The sequence below is a fragment of the Saccostrea echinata genome, unplaced genomic scaffold, assembly GCF_033153115.1.
Source record: "Saccostrea echinata isolate AGI-Se365-2 ecotype Australia unplaced genomic scaffold, CSIRO_AGI_Sech_v1 ptg000054l, whole genome shotgun sequence".
NCBI classification, from domain to species: domain Eukaryota; kingdom Metazoa; phylum Mollusca; class Bivalvia; order Ostreida; family Ostreidae; genus Saccostrea; species Saccostrea echinata.
This window is the reverse complement of record NW_026889803.1, coordinates 12,676,725-12,693,620: the sequence shown is the minus strand read 5'-3', so window position 1 is coordinate 12,693,620 and position 16,896 is coordinate 12,676,725. Positions and strand designations below refer to the sequence as shown.

The 16,896-nt window shown below is 33.3% G+C and overlaps 1 protein-coding gene across 1 annotated transcript; it reads right to left on the bottom strand.

Annotated features, from left to right (window-relative positions):
- Nucleotides 1-1,546: 1,546 nt before the first annotated feature.
- On the bottom strand, nt 1,547-16,597 carry LOC133204816 (uncharacterized). Its single transcript, XM_061340561.1, has 13 exons — nt 16,412-16,597; nt 16,146-16,252; nt 15,320-15,404; nt 14,007-14,095; nt 12,365-12,418; nt 10,961-11,109; nt 9,520-9,621; nt 8,928-9,038; nt 7,477-7,556; nt 5,524-6,652; nt 4,862-4,936; nt 4,720-4,757; nt 1,547-1,766 (listed from the first exon to the last, which is right to left on the bottom strand). Exons 1-13 carry the CDS (start codon nt 16,520-16,522, stop codon nt 1,656-1,658), a joined length of 2,241 nt encoding a protein of 746 aa, XP_061196545.1. The 5' UTR covers nt 16,523-16,597; the 3' UTR covers nt 1,547-1,655.
- Nucleotides 16,598-16,896: the final 299 nt, after the last annotated feature.

The following is a 16,896-nucleotide window of genomic DNA, read 5'->3' as shown; positions in this document are numbered from 1 at the left end:
GTTTTAAGGGGTAAGAGGAAAATGTCAAAAGTTAAGGACAGACAAACAAAATAAATGGATGCCTGGATTGATATATATTTTTGGACCTATTTTAGTTGTAAATGATGCAGATATCAAATGTCTAAAATATTAAGAAATTGTAAACTTTCTATGATGTTCAACATTACTTTTCTATAATTATCCTTATAAATCTATACTACTTTTTATCATTTTATAGTATATTATTGAGAAACTTTGAATGAAAAATTAAGAAAACTATGCCGTTAACTTATTCATTATACTTATATAGACATGACTTTTGTTATTTTCATGATTTTTGAAAAAAAAAAAGTTTGTATCCGTGCATTTGTCTTTAATGATGTACAAAGAACTTTGAGAAAATTTGTTCTTGGAATGATATGACATTGTAAATGGATGATCACTTCAAAATATATCTGGTTATTTAACGATATATATGTACTTTATAGACCTTTCAAATTTATAAAAGGTCAGAAACTATGTGTTTGTAATATGGGTCATTTATTTTACAACAATGCAAACTCTCTATACATGTACACAATTACATGTATAATACTCCAAAATGAACATATTTTAAACAAATATAAACACTATTTTCATAAAAAAGAACATTTAGAATAAATGCACAAAACTGAAGAAAACATTAATAAAAAAAAAACAGAGAACATGTGGGCCACAGAGCTCACTTGACTCATCCTGCTGTAACAGAGAAATCTCGATTTTGGAATCGAGTCATGCATGTTAAGATAGGGGCATGATATAAATTCTGGATCTCTACTGCATTAGTATACAGTACTTGGTTTAAGGACTTTTTTAAAAATCTGCTTTTAGTTAGAAAATAATAACAATAAAAAAGTTTTGTAATTTCTAGTCATCAAAAAAGGATCAAGATAAACACTTTAACAAATTTGAATCAACTCCACCTACTTTAATTTACTTCCCTTAGGGAGCTTCATTTGACCAAACACTCCCTTCATAGCCAAAAGGGACTTTACTTTGTATATTCAGAAAAACCAAGAAGGCTCCACATTCCTAAGTGCAAATACATGTAGCTGGTAATTTTTTCTTTTAATCACATGGACCTGTGCTTGGTGAAATTCTCCAACACTAGAAGCTGCCAGATGATGTGAAATAATGAACCTAATTTACAAAATTATGCTTTTCCTTAAAGATAAATTATGGTTTTTACTTAGTTTTTTTTCCTTTTTTGTTAACCAGCACTAGATAATAACTGTGCAAAACACCATGAATAAATTCTGCAATGACACATTTGTTATTTCATTTCTTTAGACACACACAAAAAAAATTCCCTACTTAAAATACCCTGATATTCAATTTCAGACCAAGTAAAAACTTAAAAAATGGTCAGGAAGTTATTTAAAAGTCTATTTAGTGAGATGAGTTTACATAGTTTTTCAGTTTTGTTCACAGACAACTGGCATACTTTGATCAATAAAGTTAGCTGATGCTTTACATGCATCTAAGCAAGTGAGCAACATATTACTATGACAGGGAAAACATTAGTAATTTTAAGTAAAGGCATACTTATATAAGTACATATAGATTAAGAAGTGAACATAGCCTGAAAAATCTTATTAACAATCAATCACAATAAACAATATCAATACTGTTATGAATCACTTTTTCCAGTAATTTATTACTCTAGTCTTTAAGTCAGGTGGTAATTTAAGATGATATAATTTCTGTCCAATTTCATCCTGTGGTTCAGCTTGCCTTGGTAGAACTATCTGAAAAATTAAAAAAAAATTATGCATGTTTATTTTGAAAAAAAAAATCCATCTTGTAGAAAAAAATCTTTCGAAAGAAATCTTAAAATCTGAAGAACAATCATTGAATAAGGGATAAACATGTACTGGTAACTCAAATATAACCAGAAGTCTCTGATGAGACTGTAGCTCTACTGGTGTGTATTATAATAAAGAAAGATGTATCTTAGTACAGTCTACCTTAGCTGCAATAATGTAGCCCTCTCCAATTTTTTTTAATCTGATATTTTCAGGAGAGGGCTACAATTCCACTGCATCTCCGTAATGGTGCAAATATATTTTTTAGATACGGGCGACTGCAGGCAAAATAAATTGTTTTTGTATTCAACTTACTTCCAATAAGATGGAATTTTTATTCACTATCAACATCATAGCCCTTTATACACGAAAACCGAATAAAATAAATCTGTGTGTTTACAAGTCGTTTTCCTCAGCAGCCATGACAGTTCTCGCGTGATGTACTGAGACTTGCGCTTGAAATTTATAATCACTTGATAAAGTAAATGTCGGTGTTGATATATGTTTGTGTTGTATGATATCACTAAACATCGATAAATAAGAGCATTCCATGGGATATTTTTTCATAAACAGTGTTATTTATGATTAAATTAAGGGAAATCCTAAACGATCCGCTCCACTATATCCCGAATTCTCATTGGTTGTCCCAAAATAAAATCGATCAAGGTCAGTAAACATAAATTCAAGTTGTAATGTTGACATACACGAAAAATAACCGATATACGGATTGTTCAGTATATTTTTGCATCAGTTCATGTCTTGCATAACTACATTTTATGAGTTCAGGTAAGATATGTTAATAAAATACCCACTTTCTGATAATTTGAGCCGAAATCTGTGCGGTAGTGAATCACTCCCGCACTTGCACCATTACGGAGATCCTAAGGAGTTGTAGCCCTCTCCCCCCCCCCCCAAAAAAAAAAAAAAAAAAAAAAAAAAAAAAAAAAAAAAAAAAAAAATTGGGAGAGGGCTACATTATTGCAGCTAAGTCTACCTGTGTACCAAGTCTAATTGAAATCCAACCAAAACTGTAGGAGGAGTAATATTTTGAAAGAATTTCATAGAAATTCCTATTTATAGTAAAACATGGTAACATCATCTGTTGAAATCAACAAGAACCTAAGGACCTTCAAGGTCACGTGAGTATAATACAACCCTGTTAAGATCTATGGAATGGTAAATAAATATACAAGAACACAACATGCACTGAAATTCAATAACAAGAAAATGGATGATCAGGGATATACAAAAATAGTTTCATAAATCATTAACAACTGAGCAACTTGTCTGTAAATGCCAGTGCTATCTACACTCTAGCACTATCACCAAACATAACAAAACAAAAGTGCTTCAGCATAGAACATAATATTCACAGAGTACACCCAGCAGGATCCCCACACCATGTTGGCCTCTCTTGGTCTTTGAATAAATATTTAATGTCAATATAAAGCATGCATTTTCATGATATGACCACCATAGCCCTACCTAACTCATGAACCCTTGTCCCTAGGGCCATGAATTTCACAATTTTGGAAGAGGCACCCTTGCTCATTGTAATCATGCACTTAGTTTGTCTGATAAATACTTAGGAGCAGAAATGATCTCCACAGAATTAATGCATTTTCACTCTATGACCAATACAGACCCAGCCTTACTCAAAATCCCTGTCCAAGGGGCCACAAATTTCACAATCTTAGAAGAGACACCCTTGCTCATCATAACCATGCACTTAGTTTGTCTGCTAAATATCCAGGAGTAGAGGGGAAAAAAAATTATAACAAATTTATGCATTTTCACTCTATGACCAATACAGCCCGACCTTAACTCCAAAATCCCTGTCCATGAAGAGACACCCATGCTCATTGTAACCATGCAATTAGTTTGTCTTCTAAATGCCAGGGGGCATAAAATTAACAATTTTTGTTGCCCTTCACCCATAAATGCTATATGCCAAAATTGGTTGAAATTGCTTCTGTGTTCCAGCTTCAGTGTTCCAGAGAAGAAGTTGAAAATGTTGAAATGTTAACACACAACAAACGTGGCACAATGATGGATGAAAACAGATTGTAATAGGTCACCTGAGTGACTCAGGTGACCTAAAAACCAAATAAATAGAATTATTTATCTGAGTATAGTCTACTTGTGTACAGTCTTATTGAGATTGGAATTAAACAGTAGGAAGAGGGATTACACAGATACATGTATTTCTATTTTTCGTCTCAATGGCAACATTCTTTGTCGAAATCAAAAACCAATGTATGGAATGATGTATCTGAATATAGTCTACTTGTGCACCAGATCTTATTGAAACTGGACCAAAACTGTAGGAAAAGTAGCATTTTTGAAAGATTTTCAAACTGATTTCTATTTTTAGTAACCATGGCAATACCATTTGTTGAAATCAAAAATCAACATGCAATGGATGATGTATATGAGTTTAGTCTACTGTGTACCACGTCTAATTGCAATCAGACCAAAATGTCGGCAATGGATGATGTATATGAGTTTAGTCTACTGTGTACCACGTCTAATTGCAATCAGACCAAAATGTCGGAAAGAGCAGCATTTTGAAAGAATTTCAGACTTTTTAATTACCATGGCAACACTGTTTTCCAAAATGAAAAAGCAATACTAGAATAATCTAGCAAAGTACATGAATATCCTACTTGTGCATGAAATAATATTGAAATCGGATCAAAACTGTAGGAGGAGTAGCATTTTGAAAAACTGTTTACAGAGAGACGGATGGACAACTTACTAATGCATAAGCTCTTCTAGTGTCTGACCAGTAGAGCTAGAAATCAATTTAGATTTGGTGTCAGTTATATAAAATTAGTACATGAGAATACTTAGACTGTAACTACCTCAGTGATAAACCTCTAATTATTATACATACCACCACTGGAATCTCCGATCCAAGAGATGATGAGATTTCTAATAAAAGAAAATTTATACAATGTATATGGAGCAGATACTTTGACCAAGACCAATTGTTACCAATTTTAGCAATGTTATGTTAACTTTAATGATTGCCTGACCTTGATCCTGTTCTATCATTTTTGCTTGTTCTTTTGCCTCCCTGTCAGAATTTTCAGGTAAAGTCTCCTGGCCAGCTACAAAATACCAATACCATATACAGATTTAAAACAAAAAAATGTACCGGGTATATTCAGAATGTTGTTCATTTAAACCTTGGCTATGATACATGTGGAACTGTAGTTATCAATAATACATTTGTATTTTTATTAGACCTATACAGGCCTTGTCATACATGTAAATTGATCTTTAGACATACTGTATACCGAAAAATTTTCACCCCCGTTTTATTTTTGCCCCGCTTACCCTATCCACAGATGGGCAAATTTAAAATGGGGTGAATTCAAAAAATACAGTATATTTTCTTAAACAGAACTGTAACTGGGCGAATTTAAAATGGGGCAAAATTGTTTGCAAGTGTGAAAGGGCCAACATATCCCTGTATAGAGTAAATTTATTTAGCAGACCCTTTACATCTTTGGATCATACATACAAATCAAAATAATTGATAAACATTGAAAAGTTTATCATGTTTATATTGTACCTCAGAGTACATGACACTCATGCTACCTCAAAATAATTATATATCATTACATATAATAGCTTTACTTCATAATGTAAAATAGAACACAGCCAATGGTTCGGTAATGTATTTAAATCTCACCTTCCTGACTGTCACCTTCCGTGCTTCTGTCACTGATCAAGATCACCCCCTCTGTCTCCTTACCCTCGCCTTCATCCTGAATGGTTTTACACACAGTAATATTTCTCTCACTTAATACTCTGGGTGAGTTTTTGGATTTCTTTGGTGAGTCACTTTGTTTTTTTCCCTCCGGAAGTCCTTCTGTGTTAACTTTTTTACTTGACTGCAATAAAGACTGAGACGCTTCACACGGCTCACCAGAAAATGAATTTGTTAAGTTTAGAATGTTCTCATCTAAATCGACAGAATTTCCGTCATTCACATTTGTACTTTTTTCACCACTTGAATCAGGGCTTCTGCCCACAAGATTGAGTAACTTATCCACTACATTAAATACAAAACTTTTCCTGCCCCCATTATTCCCAATATTTGATTTTTCACTATTTTTCTCCTCCGTCACTGTAGGGTCACCATCACTTATTTTCTTCCTCTTATCCATTGTTTCATCCTCACTAGATTCGTCCAGTAATCTTTTCCTGCTTCTCGGTTGTTTTTCACCTGCTAGATCCTTCAACCTTTCACTTTCTATCATCATTTCAAAATGGTCCTGAAATGTTTTCTTAGCAGATCGAGTCATGCATTGCAATCGTGGGCTTTCCCGACTTTTTTCTGCCAGAGTCTCAGGACTTACAATAGGCGGTTCTAGATGAAACTGAGGCTCCTCAGAGGAATTCTTTGGATTTTCCTCACTTCCTTTTCCACTATTGCTAGGGGTTTCTGACGAGCTTTTATTAGTCTCACCGGAGCTAGAGATAAGAATAGGAGAGGTTTCTTGAAATAATACACTGTTGCCTGAATTATTATCAGGGCTTTTCTGTCCTCCAGTACTATTAGGAGACAGGTGAGGTGAAAACGGAGCTGTACCAATCATGTCTTCATAACCAAGCTGTGGGATAAATTCTTGTGTAGCTCCAGCAATGGCATCACTTGGACTGGTGCAGACCTCTGTATTGTTTTTATTTTTAGAACCATTAAGGTTTGTGTTATCTTTTGAATTTGGATTTATCATGCTGTTGTTTGTTTGAATGGACTGATCATTTTCTACATCATGTTTAAATGCTTGTTTCTTCTCCTTTGGTTTTACTGTCTCCTACAAAATGAAGTTGTCAAATATCAGTTATATGCATCCAGTTACCCCTTTTTTATTTTTACATGTTCAAAATATGCTCTACAATAACTAAGAAAAGCCTATATACTGTTAGAAATCAGGACAAATAAACAGGAAAGCATGCATTTAAGACCATTGGTTAGATTGCAAAATACATGTAGATGTACTCACTAAGTGATAAATCATGACTGTTGTGATCAATACTTAATTACCTGCCCTCTGAACAAAAAATTCATAAAAAGTGTGCTCCCGATTATCATTAACCAATTTAAGAAAGATCACCTTCAAGTGCAGCATTGAACACATCTAAGAATATAAAGCTTTCACATAAGTTTCATCTTTTCTGGTCTAGTGGCTCTTGAGAAAGAGATATTTTCCCTATATAGTCCCACGTTAAATTTTGCTCTCTTATTGCAGCCCTATCTTACCCCTTGAACAACAAAGAATCTATATCATATCGGGAAGCTTTCAGCCAAGTTTCGTTTTTTCTATCCCAGTGGTTCTTGAGGAAAGAATTTTTAAATGATCCACACTATTCATGCCTTTTTCAGAATATGTCCACTTGGTAAGGGGCAATGCTCTTCTTTTGAACAATTTTGAATCCCCTTTATTAAAGATTCTCTGTGCCATATTTGGTTGAATTGGCCCTGTGGTTCTTAAGAAGAAGTACTATAGATCATGTTTAAAAATTATGGATCAATAAATAGACAGACACAGCTAGGACAACAGGTATATGAAAAGCACACTTAAGTTCATACATTAGGTAAGCTAAAACCCTTCAATGCTAATATCCAAGCTGTTCCTACCTTGTCAGCCATTCTGTTTTCTTTAGACTTCTTTTTATCTGTGGTTATTGTAATCCGTTCTCGATCCTGGTTTGGTTGGCCTGCAAATTACAAACATAAAACTAGATGTGATGGTACATGTACATATTTTATGATATATGTGAGTGGATTTAAGATATTGAAATTGCATAGTGCTTTAAGCTCGTATTTACTAAAATTAGTTTTATTGTTGTTAATTTATCTTCAAATATAATGTACATATACGAGCCTCAGGGTTGTTCGAAAAGTTCACCGACAAGTTCTATTATGAGTGCCCTATTTGCATGAAATCAGAAAAACTCTGCAGATAAAAACTCTACGTATTGTCCAATACATATGCAAAGATTTAGTGTTTTTGATGATCTTTAAGAAACACACAGCTATAAATATTTAAATAAAACAGGCACCTTGGAGCATGTCAATTTTTCGCTCATTTACATTAGATAGACATTTTTTTTGAAATTAAAAATTGCAGCATTGTAGCACATAAAGATTTATGATATTTTACCTATCGCCACAATATTCATAAAATGCCATTTGGCAAAATTTTGAATTAATTTGGAGGGGTTATGACTGTTTTATTGCTAATTATAGATGATCAATGCATAAAAACAAAGTCAAGAACTGCAATGTCATTGAACGTCTTGGAGCACAGAGATACTAAAAATTAAGTCTGCAGACAAGAAAATGTCCGAAAGAGACGAAAAAACCCCATTTAGCGCCTATGGATTTTGCAATGTGCCCATATCTGATCGCTTAACTGGGTAGACACTGATTTTAAGATCTCACTAATATCTGATACGCTACAAAAGACATTTTAGGAAAAAAAGTACCATGTCTTGCTATAGTTATTCAATTTTTAAGTAGTAAAAAGACATGAAGAGTCTAGAGAACTGAAAGATATTTAGAAGTTAAGAATTGTGAAAAATCTGAACAGGGTAAGAATCAAATTATCACATCGCTCTGTGTCAAAAAACATCAAGTGAATGCTCTGTGAATCCTATGACTGCACAGTAAAAATCATTATACATTTTCAATATTTTTCACAAATGGACATGATTTTTTACATACTAATAAACAAACGATAAGAATTCAATCAAACATAGGTCATTCTTCAAAGTACACAACACTTTTTTCGTAATTCATTTCTCTGCGAGCTTTTCTAAGGACCCTTGTACATTATCCTTTTAAACGTATCACATAACAAAGAGTCTTTTTTTACTGTACAACTTCCCACCCCCATCCCCATGATTTATCAGTTGGAAATCCATTCACGATGACTAATTTTCAATAATTCGACAGAACATCACAATAAAATAAACAGTTCTCTGCAAGAAATATTCACAAGTAAAACAAAGTCATAAAACTTGCAGATATTTCTTGCACATTTATTAAAGCTGGTTTTAGTACAGTAATGCAGAACACGACCAGACCTGGCTGTATATCATCAGGACTGTCTACAGAGTGTGAGGGCTGATAACTGGGTATGTCCATTGGTGGGGATTCATTCTCAGACTGGGCGGGGATGTAATTTTCTTCCCATTCTACAAAGAAAATATTTTTTTTATTTAATGAAGTGTGGTACAGGAAACAGGTCATCTGTAAGTAACCTATTTTTGTGAAAGTACAACTCCTCCAAGAAAGACATACCCACAGACAAAACAATCCCTAGGTTTCTGATCTCACGACAACACAAGCACTCAAGTCGGGGTCATATCTAATATACAAGTACTTCAAAATGATTACTTTTGGTTGATAAATTTTTTACAATAACAACACCTAAACTTTTACAATTTTATTTTACTGATCAATACATAGTGCATTGGTCACACTGCACTCCATGAATCTATATTGTTATCAGACTGCAAAGTTTATGGCTCCTTCTCTGCAGGATGATCAAGAACATGTGTCTCTTATATTCATAAATTTCATTTCTTAATGAGACAGAATTCATTTAAGATTTCTTATTAATAAGTTGATTTAGTTTCTAGTTGAACATTAGTTAGCCTATTTAGAACAGCAAACCTTTTATATTCTCTAGTTCTTTTTGCTGGGAGTTGCTGATAATAAATTCACATGGACTAAAGGTGGATTTTAGGTTATCCTCTGGACTTACTTCAGCGACATCTGTAATAATTCACATATCATTCTATTACACAATCCACTATACATTGCTTTAAAGTTAAAACAGACAACTGGATCCTCAAAAAAATCATCCTAATTGAAAATCCCCCCCCCCCACCGCGTTAAAGTAAAAATTCTCAGATCATAAACAGATTGAATTCATCAGTGCTTTTTTATATCAGATTATAATATTTCATCAAGATATGAATATACTGTAAACCAATTATCATTCGCTACATCTTTTATTCGCGAATCTCCTGTTTAGAATCCATCCACGACTTCTAATTTTGGCGACCGAGGCAATGTTCTACATGAATACCTAGGTGAAAAATTGGTTTGCAACGATAAATCTTCGCAAGTGAAAACAAGAGGCACATGGGCCACAGCGCTCACCTGAGTAACTTTGGCCTTGCTGTTTTTCACCTGATTTCTCCCCCCCCCCCCCCCCCCCCCCCGTAGTACTTATTGTGGCCCTACACCCAGGGGTCATGATTGGAACAGTAAGAATCTACACTACCCCAGAATGCTTCCACATAAGTTTCAGCTTCTCTGGCCCAGTGGTTCTTGAGAAGAAGATTTTTAAAGATTTTTACTATATATTTCAATGTAAAACTTGGATTCCCTATTGTGGCCCCGCCCTACCCCTGAGGGTCATGATTTGAACAATTCAGAATCTACACTACCCCAGAATGCTTCCACATAAGTTTCAGCTTCTCGGGCCCAGTGGTTCTTGAGAAGAAGTTTTTAAAGATTTTTACTATATATTTCAATGTAAAACTTGGATTCCCTATTGTGGCCCCGCCCTACCCCCGGGGGTCATGATTTGAACAATTTAGAATCTACACTACCCCAGGATGCTTCCACATAAGTTTCAGCCTTTCTGGCCCAGTGGTTCTTGAGAAGAAGATTTTTTAATGACCCCATCCAATTTTTGTATTATCTTGATTATCTCCCCTTTGATGGGGACTTGGCCCTTCATTTTCACAATTTACACTCCCCTTCATCCAAGGATGCTTTGTACCAAGTTTGGTTAAAATTGGCCCAGTGGTTCTTGAGAAGAAGTTGAAAATGCAGCAGTTCAAAATAAACATGTTTAGGTTATCAAATGAATATTTTCCCATTTTTCTCAACATTTAATTTAAAATTCAGAATTGAAAGGCACAGGACCCTGATGACACCTGTACCAAAAGGATCAATTAAACCCTGCTTGGGTTGAGCAAATAAAAGTTTCTGTCAGCTTACTTACATTTTAAGTACCTCAACTTAGTTAACTTATCTATTTTTACACTTGGCCTATCAGTATTTTTGTTTTCAAGCAGATTTTAAAACAGAAATGGCATACTAATATTGACTGGAAAGCTCTGGGATTCCTCTGGAATTGGAAACGTATTCAGAGAATCACTTCCTTTTTGACTCTGACTCATTGTTGAAGTATTTTGTATCATGGCTTCTAGGAACTGGGTCAGAGAAAAACTCTCAGAATGACAGCTCCTATAATAGACAAAGATATCTACAAGATAAAACTCACCAACATAAAGTTAAACTATTAAATCTTAAAAAATATAATGCTTTCAGCAATGCTAAAGTTTTAAATTATAATGGTAGTGCAAAGTAATTTAAATTAATATTCTGCATTGCAACAAGTACTTGCATTATGAATATACATGTATGTACTAATAAAAGAAAAAGTGAGCAAGCTCACATACCCCATGCTCAAACATCTCTTGACAATGTTACATATAATGAATGGAATGCTACTCATTAAACATGTTAAATACAACAAATAATTAACACACACCCCTTTCCTTTTACAGATGTTTATCCCATCAGAATTAGATGTGTTTGTAACCTCCAAGGGTACACTGAGTAAAACATTTCCGAAAAGCTTCTCTTCATCATTTATTATAATAAAATCAAGTGCTTGACTTTTTCACACAAGTTGCATAAAAAAGCATGTTTTTGCCTAACTTCTAAATTCAAAATGGGCATTACTCACAAAAAAATAATTAAAATAATTGAATAAGAATTTCCTGTGAATATACATATCTACACAGTATGTCCTTATTAATTACAAAGTTTCATGAAATTCTGTTCAGCAGTTTCAGAGGAGTTGCACAGATAAATTGTTGTAGTAGCATATTTAAGTTTGGCCAAACTTCAAGGTTTAAAATGGGCGTATCTCCAAGAAAAAAACATGAATCAGAATTTCCTGCAAATATGCACTTCTACACAGTATGATAAGTTTTTATTAACTACAAAGTTTCTCAAAATTCTATTCAGTGGTTAAGAGGATATAGCTGTGCTGACAAACTGTTCCAGTAGTATATTTTGACCAAATTTCCATGTTCAAAAGGGGCATATCTCCCAGAAAAAAAAAATTGAATCAGAATTTCCTGTAAATATGCACATCTACACATGATGTCCTTATATATTAAAAATTTTCAAGAAATTCTGGTGAGTTTCAGAGAGATGTAACAAGATCAGGACTGGCTGACTGAAGGACTGACGGATGGATTATACCCTCCAGAACTCACTGCGCGGGGTATAATAACCACCAATACACCTAAATAGTAGATGCATAAACATTACACAATGAGCATGTACCTACACATATTGTTTCTATTTTTTTTTCTTAAGGATGCATGTCCTTATACTTTTCTTCATTCATATTTTCATTTTTGTGTAACATTCTTACAATTTCTTAACTTTGACAGGCGAAACAATCAACTGAGAACTGCCTCATTACCTCATTTCATCCCATTTGACCTTTGCCCTTTCCTGGACAGCAGTGTTGTCCATGCTGCAATAAAGTATGTCAGTTGTTCAAATGTGTAGTGTAAGATCACATGAGAATAGACTTACATGACAAATCATTTAATCAATGTTATCCTAACAAGAGCACCTTTACAGGTAATACAGCTTTAAATAAATGTACACTCATGACATCAATATTTCTTTTTAACTGAAAGCTTAGAGCATATGGTATTGGCCATGTGAACTTGACCTTTTTTCAGCTGGATATTAAATGGCTCAAAAAATGTTTGAGAAACATATATATCCCCCCCCCCCTTTCCATGTTGCAATATTAAAAATGGTGGAACTACTTTGAATAAAGATTGTCTAATGATAGTGAAAACAATTGGTCACATAATTGTCAGGGGCAAACTTAATACTAAGTTTGATCTCTATCAGACCTCAATATAATTAGGGATCATTTCCTTCTTAGAAGGTACCAGTGCATCATATTTGATGTCTGTAAGGCAAATGGTTCTCAAGATACTAAGCTGACAATATCTTGCTAAGTCTAGTGTCTGTGTTGTTTGAAGCTGCACATCTGTTGCTCACTGGTCTGAAAATATTTGGATGGATGACCAGACAGCTACAATGCCACCCATTGAAAAAAGTGTATATTTATTGCACACAAAATAAAAAATGTGCCGTTTCTCAATTTCTCATCTGTGATGTTTTACACTGTAGCTAAGCTGTTGAGATGTCATAGCTAAGCAATTGTGAGATTGAAAATTGCAAACATGGATTTTAACGTTTTGGAGAAACTTTGGCAGTTCTAGTTTCTGTCAGGATGGTTTATTTATTCTCACTATCTTATATAACAGGTTATAGGGAGTAGTTTTCATAACATTCTTCATGCAAGGAAGGAAAATCTCATGTTTTGCCATGCTTCATATATTTTTTCACACTGTGGAAAAACATCACTTTGATATTTTTTTACACTGTAAAAAAATATTACTTTTATTCAATAAATAGATTACAGTACAGTATTTCACTGTAATGTGATCAAAACACTCTAAACATTCTGAATTAGATAACCTACTGTCTAGAGTTCTATCCTGTCCTTGGCAAAACATTGTACTTTTTGCATACTAATTGTTCAAATCATTAGATTGTCACTACATGTACTATAAACATGATAAATAGTGTTATGTCCCAAAAATCATGCAAGATGTAAAGCTTCCTTGACTTCCCTACAAAAGAGCTGCTGTAAGTTAGATACATGTAACTACGAGGTAATCATGATACTAAGTATTCATTATAAGCATGTTAGCTATAACCACGTTTTGCTGTATGTACAGTTGAACTTCAGTCTCTTGAACACTGATATCTCGAATACCATGGATATGTCGAAGCGATTTTGAAGTCCCAAGCGGTTACTTCTTTAAGTATTTTACCCTGGATATCTCGAATCCTCCGATATCTCTAAGTAATTTCTTGGCCCCATGAAGTTCGAGATAACAAGGTTTGACTGCATTATGATCAAAGCATATATGAATTTATTAAAAGTCATAAACTTTTATTTATTAATTTTTTTTTTCAAAATAAGAGTTATAATGAGATAATTTACTGCTAGGTATATGTGCATCCATGCTTACCAGAATTTGACATCTTCTTTCAGATCAAAGCCCTCTTGCACATCCCAAATTTGGAATTTCTCCACTCTGATGTAGAATTCACAAAATTTCTAAATAAACAAAGTATATGGCATTAACAATTGAAAACAGCAAATGTCATGTTGCATGTATAGCAGTAGTACATGTATTTACCATTGAATTCTTTTTCTGATTCAATTTTACTTAAAATTTGTTGTTTATGCTGATACATTGAGTAACAAACAGACACAGGTATTTGCCATACATTTTTGTTAACTATCATAAAAAAAATATAATGCCCTGCACATAGGGGGTTAGGATATATACCACTAATTTTTGTGATAAGAAAATATAATGTTGAGTGTCTGTGCAAACAGAAAACAACTTTGGTATCCACTAGCAGTTTTATATGAAATTTAAAATCTTGAGCTAAAGGAAGAGTTTTATATAACTGTTCTATACTTAACAATTTCTGAGGGTAAATGCATATCATGGTGAAAAAAATTGCTGAACATAATTAAATAACAGTTAGCATATTTTTTAGCACATTCATATATAACAAATCTAGACTTAAAAAAAACTGACAATGTCATATAGGAGCAATAGTCTTGCCCTTTTAACCTTGGCATTTGACCAAGTTGCATCAAACTCTGCCTAACTGTCTGTAGGTTGTTTCTTTTAACCGTACAGTATTAAAATATGCAGTCTATTTCCATAATATGCTCAAGTTGTTATACTTATTAGAGTAGATTCATGGGGATATAAACAATGATGATCTTGATGTTTGATTGAATGTTCACAAGATCTATAGTGTCTTCTCCAAAGCACCTTTTGCCTGTGTAACGTAAATTTAAAAAAACAACAACAACATGCCAAACCAACAATAAAACACTATAAATTGTATCACCGAATTGGTTAATATCTAGCTCTACATGTACATCCATAATTTAATTGGACTATTTGGTCTCAACCTTTGTTTAAGTGACACCAAAATCAAAAGATGTCTTCTTCTCTTATTAACTATGCAGTAAACATGAAAAGTGTAGATAAAAGAAATTAATCTTAATATATTGATCCTTGAGCAAGTGACATTAACATACTTGCGGATGTTCTTTCTCTACCCATTTTCAGGTTGTGTAGCAATATAATGTCAGTAGGTTGAAAAGTATTCAAAAGTACTTTTTGTCACATAAAAATTTTGACAGATGTAGACAGACCATGCAGACAGATAGAAAAAGTGATAACTATAGGGCTATTGCATTTGCCTTAATTACAAATGAATTCCAATAAATTTAATATATCAATTAATTACTTACTAGTTCCTCATGAGACTTGAATTCTACTGTGTACTTGTTCAAAATAATCAGAGCTTTACTCCAGTCCAACTCAGAGTCATATTCACTAAAAAGAGATAGAATATATATTGTAGATTCCTAAATATATGTGAGGAATTAATTATTGCGTAATTTTGTGGGAAATAACACTAGCAAAATAAAATTACTCACTTTTATTTTTATGGTATTAAAATCCATGTAAAATCTATTGATCAACCTTCCAATTATTGTCTGATCTCGCGATTTGCCATTAAAGAGCCATTTCACGATAAGTACTTGCCAAAAATAAGGAATCTATAGTATTGTATCTTTAACTTATTCTTAACATGTCTTGTAAAATGAATTATAAAAAACAGCAATTAGAAAATTTTTACTGCTGCAGAGTATATATTGTACCTTGACTCCTCAATTTCAGCTAAAAGTAAAAAATGATATTAGGAGGAATATTTTCCTGAACTGATACCTTTAGTAAAGTTGTTGTCTTTTTTAGCATTATATACATATATACATGTAGTAATTGATTCATCTTACCTAAATAGATAAATTAAGTATGATGTTTATTCTCTTGTATCATGTTGCAAATATATACATGCATGATCTCTTAACATGGTATGGTTGAATGATCTCACAGGGATTTGGTTGCATGAAGACAGAAATTTTTTATGGTATTCAAAAGGAGCAAAATAAGGAAAAAGTGAAGTTCAAGGACCTAGGGACTAAGGTATATCAAAGTTTAGGTTGTGCATGTGAAATTAACACACATTAGTAATTAAGATAAAAATCTTATTTGAGTGGATATGTAAATCACCTTCTGATTTCATTCAAAGACTCTGGACTAAAGACTGCTTTGATGTACACTTCAAAATCACTGATTTCTTTTACAACACTCCCATCTGCCAAAGGTCCTGATACATGCTACAAAAAGAAACCATTAAATGTTTTACTGTACCTCAAAGGTACATAAATCTCAGACATTACTTTGCATCAGATGATACATCTATAGCTTGAGAGAAACTGATACCTTTAACTTTAATTTATCTTGTTTGCTTTTGAAGTTTTGTCTAATTAACTTACTTTGACAATTTTTGCAGGATGTGCTGGGCGTTTTGAAATATTATCTGCTAAAATTTGCTTGAATATCCATTTAGGTTGACGTCTAGATCTAGAAAATCGTTGAAATGGCATAATTTTACTAGAACCTTTAATTCAGATTTGCCGCGGTTTCGTCATTTGAGAAAATTCGGATCAATTATCGTTAGCCAACTCGTCCTAGTAATGCCTAAAATAATTCGCGCTTGAAAAAGTCGGACGTCGTTTGTGTATATAAACCAGGCGATTCATCCTATTTCATTTAAAGACTTGATACACTGTGAACACAAGTAGATTAACTGTTAGGCCTATACTAAAACAAATAATTCTGTATATCGGTTTTCTTTTATTTTGATACAACATTGCAATGCATACCAAAATCAAAATGTGCAAATTTTTTTTGACTGTGTTTAATAAATCCTGGTACTAAAGTACTTATTGGTGTTGTCATGGCTAATAAGTTCGAAGTT